A 22,278-nucleotide genomic window follows, 5' to 3' on the forward strand; every position below is an offset into this window, starting at 1 on the left:
GTCTCTGGTGTGTGCGTCGGCTGACAAATGCACGGAAACACTCAGCACCTAATGAATGGGGTGTGGCACGCACACTGCCATATACCCACTGCGCATTTGGAAAAATGCAATTGGCTGGAGCTTCGCGGACAATAAATATACAAGGCGCTTAGTTTACCGAACCTTGCAAAACTTTAATACAATTTGTAATTATTCAGCTGGTAATAATCATAATGTGTGGCATCACAACATAATAATTTGGAATTAATACGTGTAAATTCCACGAAAAGCGTTCACTATCGCAAAATTAATTCTAACCTGGCAATATGTAATCGCAGCAATGGTGGTGTATAATAAAAATAAAAATAAAATAAATAATAAAGCGCTGATATTTACGATTTTCACGCTATCACCACCGCAAATAGTGCTACATCTGATGAAAGCGCCGCGCGCACCGTGAATCCTGTACGCGATACGGGAAACTGGGAATATTTCATCATGTATTGGTTTCATTTAGCCACTCGGTTTGTGTATGTTTCATGCCGATTTGTATACTTTATACCACTCCGCCATACAATTGATCGTCTGAGTTATAGTGTGGGTAAGTATGTACGACAGTCGATTCTCCAAGTAGATGAAGGTTGAAACAACTATCGGATTCAGTAGTAGTAGTACCTTAGGCACGAAAATGCAAAGCGATTTCGCGGGCACAACACTTGCACCACGCTCCCATTCCGTTCGGGCAGACGACGGGGCCAATTCATTTCCCTGATGGCCACCCATTACGCTGGTCAAGATGGATGGATAACAAACCGGCAATTACACTATAAACGCAATGACAATCGAATGTTTTCACTAATTGAAAACGCCACACGTTGGCCGATACGTTTGAGAGCACTATATGAAATGAAAGTCCGACTGTGGCGTGCTGTGACGTGACCGTTGATATATTAACTCCACTGGCTTTACGAGCTAAAACGACGTTTATTAATCTACTGCCGTCACATGTTATGATTGTATTATGCTGTACTACCCTACGCTAATGTTACATAAACAATTCGGACGTAGCTTCGCCACACTGGGACATCAATTGCTGAGATTGAAATAGTGTACACAGCATATGCATTACACAAAATAACGGAGAAGTATTTTTTAAAAGTCAAAGTATTCAGAGTGCGATTCTAGGAGATAAAATGGGTTCTCTTTGCAAAAAGCCAAGAAAAAATTAAGTTCCTTGGTATTTAATTGCTACTAAAATCGCTGCTAAAGCTAAAAAGTGGTATGCATTTATCAACCTCTTATTTAAAGACGAGCATCATATCCGAACAAAAACAAGGAAAGAACCGACTGCAATTTATTAAAAGCGACATGAAAGGAGAAATAACAAAAACTGTTATAAAACCCTCACGAGTGACTAAAACTAAAACGATAATGGAGGAATTAGCGAGTCCGCGTCACTTGGCAAAGAATCCTAATCATAATAACTCAAGATCGTATCGCGAGTAGAAGGCGATGAACAAAAGGCGTCGGAGCAACAATGGCGCCCAACGCGGGGCCGAGAGAGGCGCGCTAACAAATTACCAGCCCGCAGATAACTAAGCAATATTAAATCATAGTAATTTGTGGTTGCAAGACGCAGCCCCTTTCCCGTAGAGTTATCTTCTTGTGGCGCTCTCGGGATATTTTTGATATTTTTCTAGAGAAATACGATGATAAGCTCGGATGAACCGCCATTAGCCAGTAAGTTACTCGTTTAGTAGCCGCACATTCCGCTTCAAATGATCATGTTATAAGAAAATAACTATATTCTCATACGAAGTCACACTACATAAAACGTGTACTAAAATGGAAACATGATGTTAAACTTTATGCATTGATTTAAATTTATCAACAAGTTGTAGAGATTGCTACACAAAAAAATGTAGTTCGAATGCTTTTACATAGTTTATGATAAATAATTCTCAACCAAATTTCTACCCATTACCAATAAATATTTCGAAAATGTCGACGTACTCCACGTTTAAAGTGAGAAGTGAACCGTTACAGAGATCACGAGTGACCACGTGAAACAATAACCCTTAATATCCACTTTCAATATGACGTCTGTTTTCGTTAGTTGAAACAGCGGCTCACAGTAGCGGTATATTGAAACGAAATATTCAGAATCTAACCGCTATAAATTTCGCACACGAACAATTCGAAAACAGTCTGCGGCTATTGTGTTGTGTGATGCGGCAACCGGATATAGTTTATTAATGAACCTATATGGAACAATATCGAGGGTGATAGGCCTTCTATAAAATCGATTATATGGCCGGCTGACAATGAACGTTCGCCGAGGTGAACCGCTCAATATGCAGTATATATTTTTTCTAATATTAAAAACGAAAACCCGTGCCAGAATGTGTTAATTCGTCCTTTATGTAACACGTAGCGAGCGCGTCGGGAAATTGCGCGCGAAATGTACCGTTCGCTGTCCATATCTAGCATTAAATTAAGCTTACGTACGGGAGAGCGAGTGGGGTGAGATTTTTAAAAAACATAACGCGGACTAGCTTTCAGCCAGGTGTTATTAAACGAGCTGCATGACCGGAATGCACCATTCGGATAAGGAGAATCTACTAACGCGTAATGGACTCCAGCGTTAGACAGGAAATAGACTAGAGCCTGGTTTTAATAAAAACAAAGCTATCTCATATCCCTATTACCCAGTTTAAGCGAGAAATTCATTCATGTACTTTCGTATTCTTGACAAAATTATTTATTACTATGGGCAAATATCGGTATTCAGTAAAAATTGTTATGTATTTAAAGGTTTAAAGTTTACTTTAAACATTGTGCTAAAATATTATTTAGCACGTACTAAATGTATAACGAAACAGCGACATCTAACGAGTCGTAACAGAACCATTGGGGAAGGATGGGAACTAGCTTTTATCAAAAAGGTTCTACTGGCTGCAATGCACTATGGTAGAACGAGCGCCATCTGACAGCATAGCGACAAATTATGTTTAAAAACAGCGCCATCTCTCCGTAAACAATTTAATCTCAGAAGTGAACCCTATCTCCCGGTTTCCAGTGGGAACTCGAGCAGTTGTCGCAAGCGGGCGCCAATAGATGGCGCTAATATAAATTCATCGAAAACTAGGTTGTGATGTAAAAAAATATATTATTTTTATTACTTCATATAAAACTTACTGCTATGTACTTACGGGTGTGGGTTCGGCTTCCATCTCAGGATAACCTCGGTCTGGAACTAAATTGTCTGGAAAAGAAATAGTCCAATCTGTATTAAATCACGTCAGTCAGGCAATTGGTGGTCGATATAAAAGGCAATGACCTCAGTACCTAAAGAAATTGACGGCCACGGTACCGCAGACTTATTTTTATGAGAAAGTTTGATGTTAACATTAGACTTTACTGTATCGACTAAGTTACCAGACTTGGCACGTTTGCCAAATAGTCAAAAGTGTTACATTTAGCAAAGGAGATTAAATATTTTTCAACTATTGATAAATGGGAATATGTCAATGATCACTGTACCTATAAAAGATTTTTCTATTTGTGTAACATGAAATCAAATTGTAGAGCAAAACTAATGCAAGTCGAACGCACTTATAGATTTCAAAATATATAAGTGTTTTAGAATTAAAAACCTTCCAACAAAACAGAAAACCACCTAATGTAAAAATGTGGAAAAACAATATACTTATTATTTGTTATTAATAAAATCCATATTTCCTTCCATTTAAAATTTAATTTAAAACTAAATTAATAAAAAGTGTTGTTCAATATTAATAAGTGTGTATGTGAATTTTTCTTTTACATATTAACTGGTATAAAATGAGTTATTATTTATCTTAGTAGTTCAATACGGAACATTTCTAAGACGTATAAACCAATTTGAATTATTAACTACGCCGGCGTAATATCACGGCACTAATAAACATCTAGTAGGTACGTTTTGTGTTATTAGGTGCCCTATATTTGATAACTTGTGTCGTTGGCGAGGAATAGTTAGGTTTAGAATAGTCTAAATTATATATTATTATGTAGATTCTATACATACAAACAAGAATGTGTATGTATTGCCTCGTATATTACATCTGCTAAGTGGAAAAGCATTTAGACAGGGCAGCATTTCTTTTTCACGAGCATGACAATGTGACGTCACTGTACTTTATAGTAAATCGGGTAGGCTGCAGTAAAATGTCGATTGACGAGAGATTATAACCCCTTGACAGTCTATATAATTATGCTAGCCTGTTTGAACCGGATATACACAGGCTGCTAGTTTTCTTTAACATTGTGGCGTCAAGCTGAACTGACCCGTGATTTCTCTAATCCTTTAACCCTCAGTTTATCGTGTAATAGTAGATATTTGATATCACAGATATCTTGAAGAACTGACGTCGTGCAGGGTCATAAAAACGATAAGCGATGCGCTCTTATCGCACGAAGTAAGCATGATGCACCGAACTCGCTTAGAGGTATAGCATCATGGAGATGAATGTGAGCTATATTGGTAAATGTTCGTTCATGCAGAATTATCCTGTGCATAAGTGAATAAGTAAACAACTACAGGGAGCTAGCTACATTACCAAATATATGTTTTTATTTTTTTAATTCTTTGAATGACGAGACGATCTTGCCGTTCTTCTGATGGTAAGCGATACGACCACCCATAAACAGCAGAAACACCATCCAACACCTTGAATCACAAAGTATTGTTGGTATTCCATTGCGCTCGCCATCCTGAGATAGAGATGTTAAGTATTATTATGTCCACTGTCCAGTAGTTACACTGGCTACAATGTATTGTATATAGTTATAATGTCTATTCAACATGAAAACCAATGTCAAGTTTTATTACAATTTAATACGTTTTTACAAATTACTTTAAAATATTTTAATGGTAATTATTTTTTACTGTTTTTGTAATCTTATCATAACGTTAGCAGTCGTCACGTCACTAGTTGTCGTAATTTAACTGAGAAATAATGACACAGGTCGGTAATAAATACCTAACAAATAAACAGGTACAAAAAAAATCTCCGATAGAGAATCACATGAAATAGAAAAATAAAAAATGTGGCCTTGTTTTTTCTGACAGACGTGTCTAAAGATTAGGAAATGGTATAGCCATTCTTTATTCACACTGTTTAGTCTCTGCTGATGCTGACCGTTCATGACACTGTTAACATGAAAAAGATAAAACTGCGAAATGTAACTCCTAGACATGAGACGACATTATCTTATCACGAACATTACACAAACAAGTACGTTCTCTGGACACGTTCACTATAGCGACTTAGTTTTACTCCTGCTTGTTTGCTGTTTTAAGATGATTTTGACGTTGAAGTCTGGATTTAGCCGTAGATTAGTGTATTGTCTGTTTTTTTGCTTTATATAAAATATTTAGAAAATTTTGTAAATTATGTTAATAACCGTTATTAACGGTGAAGGAAAACATCGTGAGGAAACCTGCACATCTGAGAAGTTCTCTATAGGAATTTCGAAGGTGTGTGAAGTCTACCAATCCGCACTAGGCCAGCGTGGTGGACTAAGGCCTAATCCCTCTCAGTAGTAGAGGAGGCCCGTGCTCAGCAGTGGGCAAGTATATAATACAGGGCTGATATTATTATTATTATTATTATATTTTGTAAAATATAAACTGCCACCTCTCAAAATAAAGCGACTTGAAATTAACACCTCAGTATCAAAAACAATTAACTAAATCCCGTTACCGCGGCCGTGTTCACCAGAGCATTTAAAATAAACAAAACATTTATAACACATAAGTAGAAATAATAACTTATTATACAGAGTACATACAATATCGGTCCATAAATACATCGTTAATCACTTAGGATATACGGTAGTAAATTAATTGTTAACATATGAAGTATTTATGTAATAATTATATTAAAAGTAACACACTTAAAATTTGCCATATCATCTACGTATCATATAAACTAAATTACACGAAAATATTCAATTGTACAAACTAGAAACAGAACCGAAAATTAAAGCAGCATGTCGACTATGTTCATGCACAAAAATCTCATTACCAAATAACAGTAAAATCATTTCACAATAGAAAACAATACCTCACCGGGCAAATAATTTTCCAGCAAACACAAGTTGTGGCACCGAATTTACAGTGGAAGCGTAACAGGCCCGCAACAAGGAACGAATGCCAGTTTAATAAGCTCTCATAATAATTGGGTTAAAATGCATTGTACACGGCAACTTTACGCTAAGGGAGCACAATAGCGGCGTTCTGCCATAATTTCACGTGAGCCAAGATTAAACTGCACAATGTGCGCTCACCTTTATAATCATATTTTCCCGCTACATGAGTGCTGGCTTTATAATTAAACATTGGATAGTTTTCAGAAAGAGCTCAGTCGGCCGGAATCGTTGATATAATTCACTCGGAAACCGATCGGTCCGTGTTAATGGAGCAAATAAAATTATTGTATGAGTGATGATATGACGTAATCGGCCTATTTATTTGTATTCAATGGTTTCCTTATCTATATTATATAGGCTTTTGACAAGCAACTATACATGGAATTCTTAAGCCTGGAAATATGATCGATCCAGTTGTCTAAAGCAGCGGCACCTAACAAGAAGTATCTGGATACGTGTTTATAAATCAATACAGCTTCCAGACTGTGCAAATAAACTTACGTGTTATTTTTATGTATTGGCTTGGATTTGTGTACATTTTACAATAAATTTGCGAATAAAGGATTTTCATATCCAAGGTCAGACAAGTCAAAGTCAATGTGAAATATTGAAATGTTTACAATATCTATGAAATAATCTGAACGATATTCTAATATAAGTCACTGCTTTCGTTAATCTATTTCACATTGCGAGATAAAGTATCGAAAAATCCAAATATTTCCTTTTCCATAAATTAATACGAAAGGTTTTCCGAGAGTATAAACGACAGAATCACATGTTTCTTACTAAAAATAAAAAAATATTGCTATCTACCGATCAATCCCGATATAAAACAATAAAAATAAGCTATATGTAAGCTATAACCGTGTCAAACAAAGTTTAGTTTGATTGGTCCATTTTCTTACCGATCGAAAGACAGCGATTGGGATCGTTTACTGATTACGGCCATTAGTCGTACAAGAGACTATCCTTTTGTGAATTGGATTTTCACAACACTTAATAATCTTTCACTGTCTCGGTGACGTAGTTGTACTGCATGCGCGGTACGGCAGCGCTCTGAGGTCATGGATTCGTATCCCGGGTCTAGCAAAGTGATATTTCGGGTTTTCTGCTCAGTATCAGCCCGGAGTCTAAAATTTGTGCGCGATTTGGCGACAGGCTCGCTCCCTAACACATCACGGGCACCACAAATGGCGAAAAATGGGTGCCCTGGTGACACCTCTGCATACCCCTTCGGGGATAAATACGCGATGTGGTTTGTGTAAAAAAACATATACTTAAATACTAACTTCAAATTACATCTTAACCTAGATGCCACTCTCAGTATAAAGTAAATCTCATAATTAATTAATACGGCTCCCCTACTCTCATTCTGTTCATTCATTTAGGGCTAACCGTAGTTCCTTTATATCGCAAGATTTCGCCTGAACACCGCTCTATTTTTGCCTCCAAGCAGGAGTGTGCAAGCACTTTAGTAGTTCACAATTCAATGTTAGAGTGATACTGCTAATGTTTAAGGGCAAGCGACTTCATGTGTAATTAATTTATGTACTATAATTTATATTTTTAAGTATAAAAACAGGCCAAACGTAAACCGGTACTGCTGTACCACGTAGCAAACTAACATAAGTATAAATCTAAAACCAAAAAAAACAAAACGTGTTTCCAACACAAAAGGAAGTAGCCAAAAAATATTAAATATAATTTCGCATTCAATGCTAATTCAAATAAAATAATGTTAATTTTATCATACATTGTGCGAAAATATTATTTGCATTCTATAACCCACTCGAAATAAACAATATGCGTGTCGAATACCCGAGCACCTTGTACTTAAACTTTTGTAAAGTTTATTAAAATTTAATAAGACATAAACTAGTTGTTGTTATTTAACCTCATATAAACTTTAACAATAGATACAAGAGGAAGTGACATGCCATCACAGGACACATGGAAACCGGAAGTCAAACGCGGAAGGGAGATGCAGATAAATCTAATAACCACAGCGTCTAGCATCCTATGAATAAACCAGAAAGGATGTGTACGCCTAAACAAATATTACGTAATATAAGAACGCAAAATCCATAATCCCAGAGTGTATTTAATATACATGTACTACATTTCCGCTGCTTTGCAAATGGGCTAATTCTGGAAATAAATATATACTCAAAAATATTATACATTTATCAGGAACTACAAAGCTTTTGATATCGCAAAACTTAAACCCGAAAAAAAGTAGAGATCACATATGGTCTCCCGATGCGAGGGATTTTAAGATTTAAAGAAATGGTTACATACACTAGCTTTTAAAAACTTTGTATATTAACATATTTTGCACGAGTTAGATATCTCAAGAGTTGAAGTCAGGCTAAGGGCATAACAACGAACCCATATCGCCTTTGCAACAAGTTTCTCTGTATATCGGCCATTCAGTATGTTATAATAAAATAACAAAGATCATCCTGTCATAGCAGCAGGCTATGGCAGAATGACTACTCACGGAAATTAGTGGTGAAGCAATAAAGTACCTACTAGGAAAACCATAAACAATTAGATAGGCAACATTTTTTTTTTAAATTATGAATCTTATTACAACAGAGTAGACAGTTACATAATTTGTATTTAATAAAATACAATACTTTAATAACATAAATAAAAAATGTGTAACAAACAACGTTATCCTCAAATTCGTTTTAGACAAATTTAGATGATTATTAACTGAAGAAGTTGCAAACGGTATTCACAGAAACATAAAATCAAATGATGTCTTATCATGATTTTAATGTAGTTAAAATTCAAAATAGTGCAGACTATTTGAGTTTAATGTGGTGAGTTATTCAGTATTTCTTTGATAGAGCATTTAAAATTATACGTATCATCTACAATGTATAAAATGATTATCTTATATTTAGATCAATATTCTGATCATACGATCAGCATTCAGCAGATGATCATTATTATAACCAGTATGTAAATTACTTAGGCTGGGGTTGAAACCACGTTCAGTAGTCCGAACCCAAGGATCTGATTGATGGGTCAGTGACTGCAACTAAGCCTCCAATCTATTCCCCAGGGGTGGAGACGCATCATAATTATATTACCTCATGTAACAAGCATTGTACTTAAGCTTGGAAAATAGCAACATGTTTGTAAGCTGTAGCTTTCGGTGATGCCCCTTTAAATGAACCAGTCCTATTCTTTGAAAAACAAACGTAATTTAGAACCGTAGGATCGGCAGTTTTGAAAAAATTGTATCAATAACGATCAATCTAAGGAAAAAGCGAACAAACTATTACTCACACGGGAAACCCACTTTTAATGTTATGACTTATCCGGTGCCAACTGCATGAATAAAATTAATTTATTATTTAAACATCCGTTTGTCTTCGCCCAACCATGATGGCTTAACTAGGTGAGTGCCTAAGCCACTACAAGCAGAATTTAATATAGAGCAGAGAGAAGCTCCGCGCAAAGTCCAACCTCCTTTGACTAGACGTACTGGCCGACTTCAAGAGAATAAATTTACTTAGACGAAAATTAAAAATAGAATAAACTCTAGGCGGGGAATTTAAACACGTAGCCTTGAAAATGTAAAGGAAGAAAGTAGAGTCGAATGTGAATTCTAGGATAATGATCATATTTTAGTCTAAGCCGCTTTTTGATACATCATTCGTTTATGTACAATTTCTAATAACACAATGATCAAGAACAGGAAATATGTGATTTAAATATTACGAATATTGGACAAAGTAATTAATGAGGTAAGCATACAATATGACAGCAGGAGCATATGTTAATATAGTTAAATCTGATCCCCTCACACCACAAACTAAAACTTATATATCTTCGCGGTTCTTATTTCATACCAAACACGAAAAAAGGATATAATTATCTTCCTAATTTGATAATAAATACATTAAACCAAATCATAACATTGGATCTCTGTCAAAATTATAGAAATGTGCTGCACCATTGACATCAGACTATCAGTCTAACATCCAATTAACGACAATCGGCAGCCAGTTATCTATACAGCGGACCAATTAGTTCCGTGTGGACATGCACCCCGATTACTCACCACCGACCCAAAACTATGTAATTACAGGTACAAATTACACACCGTTACAGACGGGACATATAATTTTTTCTGTGTTGCCCTCCAGCTGTTAATTATTAAGGTTGGAATGATGTTTGAGCTGTGCAATACTTTTTGTTATAATAAATATGTTACTGGTGAAAGAGTAAGTAATATTGTCTTTCCAAAAAAATATATAAATCATACAATTCATCATCATCATCATTAGCCGTAGGATGAACATGGGCCTCCCCCAAAGATTTCCAGATCGTCCTATTGGAAGCTGTTCGCATCCAAAGCATCCGCGACTTTTATGAAGTCATCTGTCCACCTCATGGATGATCATACAATTATTCTTCTTTTTTATTCTGCAAAACTTTTGTTACTTGTAGTTTTTATTGGTAATGTATGAATAAATTCACCGAAGTGGAGACCACCAGCACTACCAGTAGACACAAAAAAGTTATCGAAATGTCATATAAAAACATTAAAAATCCCCATACAATTACTATAAAATATCAAAATGAATATAAAACTTTATATCTAAAAGAAACCCAACAGCCGAAATTAAAAACGATTTTGATCTTTATCTCTAATCGATCACGGAAATTGACCCATCAGAAAAAAGTTCAATCGCAACGCATACGTAATAAGTATAATATGATACTACTTATTTTGATTGGTGTATTTACGGGGTTGTTCTGAGGATATCTTTTACCATTTGGAATATTTATGAATTTCCGTCGAAATACATTCTTTAAACCGCCATAACAACATAATTCAAGTCGTTATCACAAAGTGGGGAAAGCATGCGTAATTAGGTAAAAACATCGAAGGCTGAATTGTGTACTCGATCAAAAGTTAAGCTGAGATGAAGTTGGAGTATTTCCCGAACAGACGTTACCACACAAAAGTCCCGCGGCCTTGTAAACGACAGCGTTTGAATTCTTACAAAAAACATTATAAAAACGCGGATTGATGTTTAAAATTCCATGTAAAAAATATATCTTTGTTTAATCTCTAAAACAATATTTCATTCAATAAATCTAGGACACTCTAAAAATATTTTCTTACATAGAGCTTTAATAAGAGCTACAAACATTGAAACGTAATTTTATAATTTACAACATCATTTTATCCTCCTGTCGGCAAGCATTGCTACAAACTTTTAATAGGCACGCTGTTAATTATTTGCGAAAAAATACGAGCAATAATTAAAGGTCGCCAACGCGAGCAAGATTATTAAAAATATTACAAGTTACAGAGACGTAATGAAAAATTTATTTGACAATCTCAACATTTTGAAGGTTTCTTTTAGGTGAAATACGTAACACTTGATATATGCGAGGAATATATTACATATGATACAATTTATTCTGGTGAATGTAGAATAAGACTCTTCTCACGCGATTCCTTTACCGGGTAGTTCAAACCGGGTACCCGGTCGTAGTATAACAGTATTGAGTTTTACTACGCACCAGCTGTTTTATATTATAGTATAATACGTCGCAACCGGGTACCTGGCAACCGGAATGTGTGAAACGGCACAAGTCTACGCAGACTACATTAGATTTAAGCGTTGCCACGTCGTGAATCGAGGACGCTAAATTGAATACTCGTGAGCATTTTATGTTATAAGTGGGTTACGTAATATACATCATTATGACGAATACTTTCTATTAGGTTCAACGAAATAACTTCTCGGAATCTTATCTCCGTAGTGAGTTAAACGAAATAACGTAATAGTTTATCAATTTTTATTTAGATAGATAAACGAGCAGAGGTTTAGTGCTATTCCATGGGTCGTCGTCCATGTAATTAAACCTATAATTATAATGCCACAGGATTTGGGGGCGCAACGATGTCACGTGATGTCCCGCATTAGAAAAATAATAAACCTTCAGAGAAGAACTAATCTGCGATACTGTAATTAAATGCGTACAGCACACAACGAACGGTCTACCTCGGTCCATTCACGAGCACTATATACACTTGATCTTGTCCCCTTAGTGTCCAAAACCGTTACAACGCTACTTGTGACTAAGGCCTTTAAATTGTGTCAAATGGGTGTCTTTTAATATAGATTTACCTTGCGCTGAAAACGCAACGCTGCTGCCGCGCGAATTATTTGATGACGCCCTAACTAAATACGGGACATAAAATGTATCCACAACTAATACTAAAAATGCGTCTTATAAAACTCTGCGCAGAATTGTTTAATGTTATCCGCAAGAAACTGTTGAAAGCTATAAAAATCATTACATCGAGGTAAAATCAATCGTGACAACATTAGTGAAGTAGTTTCAAACTGTTCGCGTCGATAACGCTAGACCACATTAGTCGTACAACTAATAGAAAATTTTCTAGAATGTTCCTGTGTCAAGTTTGTATCATGCAAACTAATAATGACCGTAGTGGTATTAAGTGTATTTTTTCGAATTAGCTTTTGTCAATTCAAATGCTAGAATACTTGAAAAGAACTCTAAATCTCGGAGTGGCCATCTCTCACAAAAATGTACTTATTGTCTCAGTAAATATATTCAAATAGAAATCAATAATAAGTTAAATGGAAATAGTTACCACCTAACGTCCGTCTATAATCCTAGTTTTATTTATATGTATTGTATATATGTTAATATTCTTCGAGAATGATTTTATTAACTTTGAAGATATCTAGTTAAAAATTTCTATAAAATATTTACCCAACGAACATCCTAATTAATCGAAATGCTGAATAATTAACATCCATTAAAGGGTTTCTGTTCAACCCGTAGATATAACATAGAAGGATTACTATGCTTTTATAGTCTATCTATATATACTATTAGACTACTTTCTGCAACAATAACAAATTGCTTGTTATAAAACATAAATTCAAGAGGACAGATTAATTATGAACCGTGTCCTATTTGCATAATTACTTAATTAGATACGTAAATAAGAGGTTGATATTATCTGCATTTACAAGCGCCACGGGGGGGCCAATACGTAGTCCGTAACGTGGCGAGAACTGTTTAATGAGAGCCGAAAAAAAAACTACACAACTCGGATATCTCTCGACTGAACTGAATAATGACGGACAAAAATACCTTCCAGTTATTGTGAAGTAGTCAGTACATAGATCGGAATAAATTCTTACAAAAGGAGTAACGAAAGTAGCTCACGCTAGTTACCGATAAGGACAAACTTTTCAAATCAAGTACATAAATCTCGTCGCGAAAAATTCCCGTAGACTTTATCCTATTAGGAAAGTTACTTCAGCGATTCGTATCTACATAATTATTTTACTTTTATAAACAAATTATATTTTAACTTATTCTGTATCTTTGATATTGATAAAATTAAGTACAAGAATAAAATCTAAACAATCGCGTAAATCATAATAAAATAGTAACTAACTAAACAAAATACAATTTAAACAGCACATTTATAATTTTTATTTAACACAAATAACATATAATATTCTGTTTACGGGGGCATATCCGTCTTTTAGCAACTACGGGTGTTTTAATCAAATGACAACTTTTATAGCCATACGGGTAAAAAGAGTCAAAAAAGTCCCTATTTATCTACACAGCTATCACAGCTAACCTTTTGGATAAGAACGCCCGTAATTATGAAAATACGGATTAGCCCCCGTAAACAGAATAAGGCCCCCTGACTCTACTATTTTTTATTACAAGACAATTATAAAAATCAAAGAAACAAATGTCAGCAAATTCTCGTGTGAACCCCAAACTCATATTGTAAAGATACACAACTAAACATGGTAACGAGCATGGCAATGTCATTAGTCACAAAACTACAATCGTACGTTACCAAGACGTGACCTAGTTTTAAAAGATACCCATTATTTGTGGTAAGTCATTTCAGATGAGTTCAATACAGATAAACATTGAATGGTATAATAAAAGCGCGACTTTAATGCCATTCAAAGGGTGTATACCCGTTGTCGATTGTGAAAACGACCCAACTGGCTGATGTATTTACGGTGTAATGTCTTAGTGAATCAGCACAATTGTGCCTCCTTTCAATACGAAAAATATTTGGGAAAGATCGCATTTAAATATCTTTTTTTGTAAACGTAATGCTCGGCAAAGTGACCACACTGCACCTGATGGTAAGTGGAGTGGGATCCAAAAGAATGTCGACTGACGAGAGATGATTACCCCTCGGCAATTGACACATTTATGCCGGCCTGTAGATATCGGATATACGCAGGCTGGTCCCGGAACGCGACACACTAACAAGAGACACTATGACGGGTTTTAACACCTTGAGTACGGTGGTCGCTATCCAGGCGGAAATAAAATATATCCTACCACCAGCAATTTGAATATGTAATACGTAACTACTTGCCTGTTTTGTGAATTCGGGTGTTAATAGTATCAATTTATGTAATATATCAATTCATTATATCTCAGTTTAGCAATATTGTACACAATGGCGTGTTTTAGCAATAATTCTAACTGGAGACAATAAATTCAAATCCAGCTAATAAATCACGTAACAACTGGCAACGCAAAAACAAATGCACATTTATAAGACGGAGGGAAAATCTTTAGTTTATCTTATTTTACATTCCGAGAATCAGAAGACAAGCCATAAAATTTTCTGATATATGATTGTGCATAATCCAATCGACACTAATGTAAACAAACCGCACTTTTCTAATAACATCCCAGAACGATTTGTTTCTCTATAACATTACGTATGCTATTAGTGTGAGTATACATTAGGATTTATTTGTAGGATGTATGCAGGATTTATTTGTTCCGTTAGCGAAAACAATTTTCCAGGATAGAAGTCCCGCCATATATTTTTGGAATAAAAAGTAGCATATGTCATTCCCAGGGTCTCAAACAATATCCATAGCAAATTTCATAGAAATCTGTTCAGTAGTTCAAGCGTAAAAGCGTATCACATACAATGACTTTCGCATTTATAAGTATCGATTGAAGACAGAACCCTGAATTTACAATTACTGACTATATACCTATATATAGTTAACAAGGCGTAATAATGGTCAGCCAGTGTAGATTTAAAAAAATATAATACTGCTAAACATCGCAGACACCATCTTTGGTAGATTTAATTCGTTCTTAGTCTCTAAACACTATAATTAAATATTTAGCGTCATACTCAATATTCAGTTTCTCAAAGGACGGTAATGAAAAGGTTAATATTTTGATTTAAACGCTTGAATGTCGACTGACGCGAGATGAATGATACAAAACTTTATTAAGTAAGAGGTACAACACAAAACACGAACAACTGCAACCCAAAAATATCTAATCGATCGCGACAGACATCGTCCATCGCGTCGTACCTTTGAATGCTTAAATCTCGGTTTCGTACGTACTTGTGGGCAGAATGGACGAGATTCACTCTTTAATGCGACTCATTAAATTACCGCACCTTAATAGAATTGGGGAGAGGCTAAAAATAGATTACTGCTATCTTAGGGCAACGACAGCTCGATTAGTGAGTCGTCCGTCTGACGGAGCAAACGGCGCTATGGAGTCCACACTTTGTGAGATTCAAACAGAATATTCCGTCTGAGATTTTGTGAGAAAAGTTCGTCTAAAAAATATTTGCCATGCTGATAGGCTTGTCAGCAGTCAAATATAGTTCTTTTTATTATGCATTACAGAAATAGTTAGAAAATCCATAGCTACATTATTTTTAAAACTGGCGCTCAACTACCAAGTGATTTTAGTATTTGAAGTCAGTTACATACAGAGCCATTTGGACACTACGTTAATAAATGAAATGAAATACTCGTCTTTAACATTGTACCATAAATCATCCATGATCCTGGTTTTACTTAAAACATTTTTTTATCATTTTGTGAAAATATGGCGTAGGCACGGACGTATTTTTGACTGAAAGTGTAATGTTACTGCGTCAAATTCTCTTATAGAGTAGTAGTAGTATTAGGGCGTATAAAGGTACTTTTTACTGATAGTTATTTTGTTCGAAACTTTTTATTTGACATTTAATTTTAGTAAATTATTGTAATTTTGTAGTAACACAATTTCAAAACGACCTTATATAAATTTTAAAATATTATTAAATGAAAAAGAAAGACAAAGCAAAATTACGGTTGCTTCAAAACCATTGTTTATTATAAGATCTACTTAAAAAGGTCACAGCGAACTACAGATATTTATATTATAATGAAAAATGTTTTACAATGAGGAATCGTTAATATAACTGATATCACTTAATGTATATTGTACATGTCATAATACGTAGTTGAAACAGGTTTCTTTATAAACAATGGTGATTAACGCGCACTATACACAACAATATTATTATATAGAATGGAAGATATGGAAAAACATACCTACCTAAACATGTGGATGCCGCAAACGCGGTAAACCGTAAATATGTAGTGATATAAAAAGCTATTTGCATTTGTCATCTTGTTATTAAACAACATTTAAAATAAACATACATGCAATAGTTTTTCCATGCGTATCATTCTTACTCATCGAATGAAACAAAACGAACAGATTCAAGGTCCTACAATGTGAATGTAAATATCAACACAACTCTATGAAAAACAAACTGAATTTCATTGTGTCATAAAGAAAACTGGTCGTAATTTCCACCACAGATGATTTAAAACTTAAAAGAATTACGTTTACGTATTAATTATAATGAGAAATCATCTTCAAACACCCCATATCCAGTCAATCCAAACTGCTGCAGTAATAAGAAATAAGGAAATTCGATTTATTTTGTTTGATAAGGAAATAGCCAGCGTTCCGATACGATTGCCGGCTGACCTTTCCAAACTAAGGAAAGCTCAGTGGGCCTCGAGTCAATTAATTAGCGTGCCTCGCGACATGCGAGCAAACTTACCCTTAAGACTTAAGGCTGAACTCCACTACACTAACGTTCGGCTAAGTAAATAATTTTGTTAATAAACTTCTCAAAAGGGCTACCTCGCTCCTCAGTTGTAAGTACCTGCGGTTTTAATATTTTTGTCTCGTTAAAACTTTCGAACTCATTTACTTCATCTTGTAAATCTTTTCAGCGCACATTAACTCAACTCGTCTGTATAAATTAGTTATACAATCTCAGCGGTTACGTTCGTACTTATTACATATATTATGCTGTATAATCTCTATAGGTAAAAACAAGATGTTGATGTTATTAACGGACTCCGAAGGTGAGAGGTTATCTATCCATCTTATTTTCGTGTCGAATAGCTTTAAAATGTTCCCATTTTAATTGCATTGGTCTAGGATCTGTGATGCAGAGGGAACTCCTCAAAATCGAATTGAATTTTGATTATTTGTGTAGGGTTCAGCATAGCTCAAACGACCACTTTATTTAAAATATTCTGTTTTAATTAAACTGTCTATTAGCGAAAAATATATCAAAATCTTTTGAGTAGTTCCTAAGATTAGCGCGTTCAAACAGAGAAACGAATTCAGAGGTATTAGTAGAGATTCATTTTTTTTTTGGGGTCGGTGCTTAATTTAAATTGACAGCTAAGCTAAGTAACAAACAAAAATGCAAAAACAACGTATCATTTCAAATAGACACCGACTCCGAAAAAATATTATATGTGCATGTAAATATAAAAAAAAAATATTGGAAAGACTAAATGACTTGATTTAAGTAATTGCTTAGTAAAGCAAATATAAAGCTCAATTCTTTTTTGGATTTTATTGGTTTTTGGAGTCGTTTTTTTATTTGTATTGTTTATCATCTAATAAACATGTCATAACCTGCTTTTTAGTAAAATAACAACGAACGAACGATTTACGTTTTTATTATGACGTAATTACACGAATTATTCAAAGCGAGCTTGTACGAGACGACCTTTTCAATTTTTTACAAAATAAAAAATAAGCTTTTCAAACATTCGCACACGTAGCACGAGGGACTTAAACAATTCAAGCAACGGTTATAATACGGGCTTTTATTTTACTACTACTTTCGCTCGAATTGTTCAACAAATTGCGTTGTTTACTTTTTATTTTTATTCTTATTGACGACAGCCAACACGTTCACTGTGTGCGCAATCATTGCCGCAATCGTTTACGGGCTGATGACTGTCGACAAATATGATTCGAGCGTACGCAAAATCAAGGTTATGGAAAAAAAAAAAACGTTACACGCTAACATGCCACCATCAGAAGATAACGCGAGATCGGGTCAACGACACGGCCCGCTGATTTGATTACATGCCAAAGATTAGATAAAAAAACTTTATCGTAGGTATTGTGGGCATGTGAAACGCTAGAGTGCTTTTGTGTAACGATGATATCAACCGTACTTATAATGATATTGATTTTTCTACATCGCCAATACATTATAATGTGTTATGCGTAACTGATGTAAATTAAGAGTCTAATGAAATTAATTTTGTTTTTATTATATTCATATGAATTTAGAGGATTTAGTCCTGCTGTGTAAAAGGTAGATCTAACTTAATGCAACATTATAATAATTATATTCAAAACATTCAAATTTACACAGACAGACATGATAGGCATGGATTATCTGCATAATCCTATTGGGCTAAAATTAAAAAATCGTTATGCAGACAAATTGGAATGCCAATGTATATAAAAATATTTCACCAGGTGACCAATTAACTAAAATAGATTTATTTTAAATAACATGACGATATCATAAATGGAATCACCAATTATATTTCAAATTTATGCTTGTCTTTTGTAGAACTGTATTACCCATAATTTAAATCAAAAAGTTTCAGTTCAATTGTTTTTCTTTCTTTGACAATATGCCTATACAAAGTGTCTTAAAATATAAGTTTGAATGAAAACAATTTTCACCTGGGATTCATTCATTTACAATTTTGCACATTTTTAATGTATTGTGATTATTTTTTCATCTTCAGTTTATAATAACTTTAAATAATGTGACATTTTTAAATACAAAAGCTTTTTGAAAAACTTTAGCAAGTAGTATTTCATTATTACGGTCATTTAAAAGAGGTTTTTAAAAATGAAAATGATAAATAGTGCATGTTTATAGATTTCTATTATAGTCAAAGAATGTAATGTAAATATAGCACGTTTCCTTTACTATGGTTTCCCAAGATAAAAACATTCTCCATAAAAAATTTCATCAAAATCTGTTCAGTTGTATTTAAGTTTATTATGTTAAGACAGATGTGGCGGGTGACTTTGGTTGGTAATATATATGTAAGAATAAGTTTACAAAGAAAGTAAGGCGTAACATGGATTCAGTGGCAAACTATTAAACTGATACCTAACCAGAATGACTATAATTTTAAATGATGCATGAATAATAATATGTATTTCATCTAGTCTTTTCATATTTGTGCCTTTCCAAGGAACAGAGTTATACCTAAAACATAGTTTTGTATAATACTGGTGAAAACAAATTACTTAATTTTAAGGCCCAGATTAATTAACAGGTATGATGAACCTAATTTACTGTTAATACTGATCCAAACTTAACAATTAAATATTAATGGAAGCTTTTAACATCTTTACTTAGATGTATATTACCTTATAACATAAATAATATGATTTAAAAATAACTGTAATAATGTATTAAAAAACCATATTACATTTGTAAAAATATTACAGAATTATATAATATCAAAAAGATACTGATGATAGTGTAATATTGAAAATAATGTATACACTTTACGTTAGCTTCTTTGAACTACCTATATAATAAAAGATTTATTTTGGAAACATACCTTGTCTAGGCACTAGTCCCCTCTAAAACTAATATACATAAAATTAAGACTATCATACACAATCTTATAGTTGCATTACAATTATATTTTACATTCCCGAACTATAAAATAGATATGGTTCCTCTAATCAGTACACTCAAGTGAACAAATATTTTTTTATATATCACTAATATAACTGCTAGTTTGTAACTTCACTTAGTTTTAATTACAAATAAAATTTTATGAATCATATGATTATGTATTCAAAGTTTATCTCTAATGCCTACAACTATGAAATATGTAATAGAATCCATTACTTATATTACATTATTATCAAAAATAGAGAAAAATATAAATAAACTCAAACATTTATTACTTTGTACTAAGGCAATGATTAGGACCAAAGGTTCATAGTAAATGAACTCTTGTTGATAAGAATATTATTATTCAGAGATTATTTAACATCTTGATAACTTGATAGGGTAATGCAATTAAAGTAATGAATGTACATTTTAGTGCATTCATTAATGTTTAAGTAATAAAAGTAATATTAATTGGCCCAATTAAATAAGTCTATAAAAATATAATTTATATCGCAACTTTTTTTATTCATAAAATCTTGACATTAATGTTTCTGTTTGATATTTTAGAAAGTAATGTCATCCTTTAAATCAAGGAAGGCAGTTGGCACACATGTCTTATGAATCATGGGTTCAAGATATCATAACACATGTGCCCAATTTATAAACACAATATGCTGCCCATACTGCAACAAGACTAACAAGCTATTCCATAAATAATTATCTTGTAAGTATTCTATGTTTATTTTTTTTTCTGTCCAGCCAGCAATCTTTTCAAACAGGAACATTTAATTGGGGAACTTTCGTTAAACCAATCATAAAGATCGAAATAACATAATAAAGTACTGGTGATAGATACACACAGACATTTATATATTTGAAATTTATTTGCTTACTTTAAATTCCTGCTTAGATATTGCACATTTGATATAACTTTCACATAACAATAAGTGGTGCACCAAACGATCACTTTGCTTCACTTCACAGTTTAGTTATTTTAACTTAGAACTTGCAACGTGAATGGGGTTAAATATTTTAACATTCAATGCGACAATAGTTGGATAAGTGCGAGTACTATTTGCGAACTAACATAATTTACATGTTACTTTGAAGGAGCTTTATGATATATTGCAAAAAGTTATCATCTGGCGATAACCTATAGAGAGGAATCAATTCGACTCGCAACTATCTTTGGGAACAACGTTTTTTATTAAATAGCACAAAACCAAAACACTGCATTGTACTACAATTATTAGTATGACTATTTACTTAAATGACCGTACTCTTATCCTCGTATAAGGGTATAAATCCTATAATATAACGAGAAACATAAAATAAATACGTACCCGTATAACTACACCGAGCGTATCAATTTATCCAAAAGTTCAACGATGAAAACCATTATCATAAAAATAACACACAATTCACAGATTCCACAAACACATAATTAATCAAAAAATGTTTCATCCACACCCGCGCAAATGTTAAAAATCAGTTTCTTATTGACATAAACACAAACTGAGCGTCCGCCATATGCAGGTACGTTCCGTAGACAGACTGTTAAAAAATTTATAGGCGTAGATAACTCGACCTAATTTTTACCTGTCTGTTTGACAGATAATTTCCATAAATTTTAATCCTTATCATTTCTTTTTAAAATATAACTACTATGCAGCATAAAATTAATATTATTAAAACTTTCTAGGCTTGAAATGATATATAAAAATGTTAGAAATTGTAATATCTTGCGCACCCTATCACTATCATTGCTACTATGTTCGGAACGCGCCGAAATATGTCTTTCACTTCACTCTGATATGAGAAACGTACGAACTTCAATGCGCTCAAATCCCGACGAGCTTTGATTTCGATTTACGGAAGAGTATAGATGCACGATAGAAAAGGACAGACAATATCGTAGTCAACGGCCTCCGTGAACTGTGAAGACACTGCATGAAACGAGCTTTTCAGTAAACTGTGGCATTTTCGCTCAGGTCTGTGGGGTAGTTAGTCGAAAATGAAACTTTATAAGTTTATAACTAGAGATTTTAATTGCAAAAACTAAAGTAATATTAACGTATACATAACTATTTCACAATTCCTATTAAAGTTTTTGACAGTTGAATATAGTTTACTTTTTTGTAAAATTTCAATTCACTTTGATGACAATTATTTACAAATACCTACCTAAGTAAATAAATAAAATGCGCACATCGTTACATATTATTATCTATTTAGGTTTCTTAACTTAT

General features: G+C 33.7%; 1 protein-coding gene across 9 annotated transcripts in view; it reads right to left on the reverse strand.

Annotated features, from left to right (window-relative positions):
* Positions 1–21,808, reverse strand: part of LOC115446720 (tyrosine-protein phosphatase Lar) — a 401,337-nt gene extending 379,529 nt beyond the window's left edge. For 3 of the 9 annotated variants that reach the window (XR_005112400.1, XR_005112399.1, XM_037438905.1), the window contains exons 1-2: positions 21,373–21,807; positions 3,192–3,244 (exon numbers count right to left, since the gene is read on the reverse strand). Coding sequence is in view for 4 of the 9 variants with exons in the window: in XM_037438905.1 (XP_037294802.1) it covers positions 3,192–3,212 (21 nt within the window). In the remaining 5 variants the exon portion in view is untranslated. Of the gene's footprint in view, positions 1–3,191; positions 3,245–20,922; positions 21,162–21,372 lie in introns of those variants that run through there. The other 6 variants (XM_037438902.1, XM_037438906.1, XM_037438903.1 and 3 more) reach the window with 3 other exon arrangements.
* Positions 21,809–22,278: the final 470 nt, after the last annotated feature.

This window comes from Manduca sexta, chromosome 15 (genome assembly GCF_014839805.1).
Source record: "Manduca sexta isolate Smith_Timp_Sample1 chromosome 15, JHU_Msex_v1.0, whole genome shotgun sequence".
NCBI lineage: Eukaryota > Metazoa > Arthropoda > Insecta > Lepidoptera > Sphingidae > Manduca > Manduca sexta.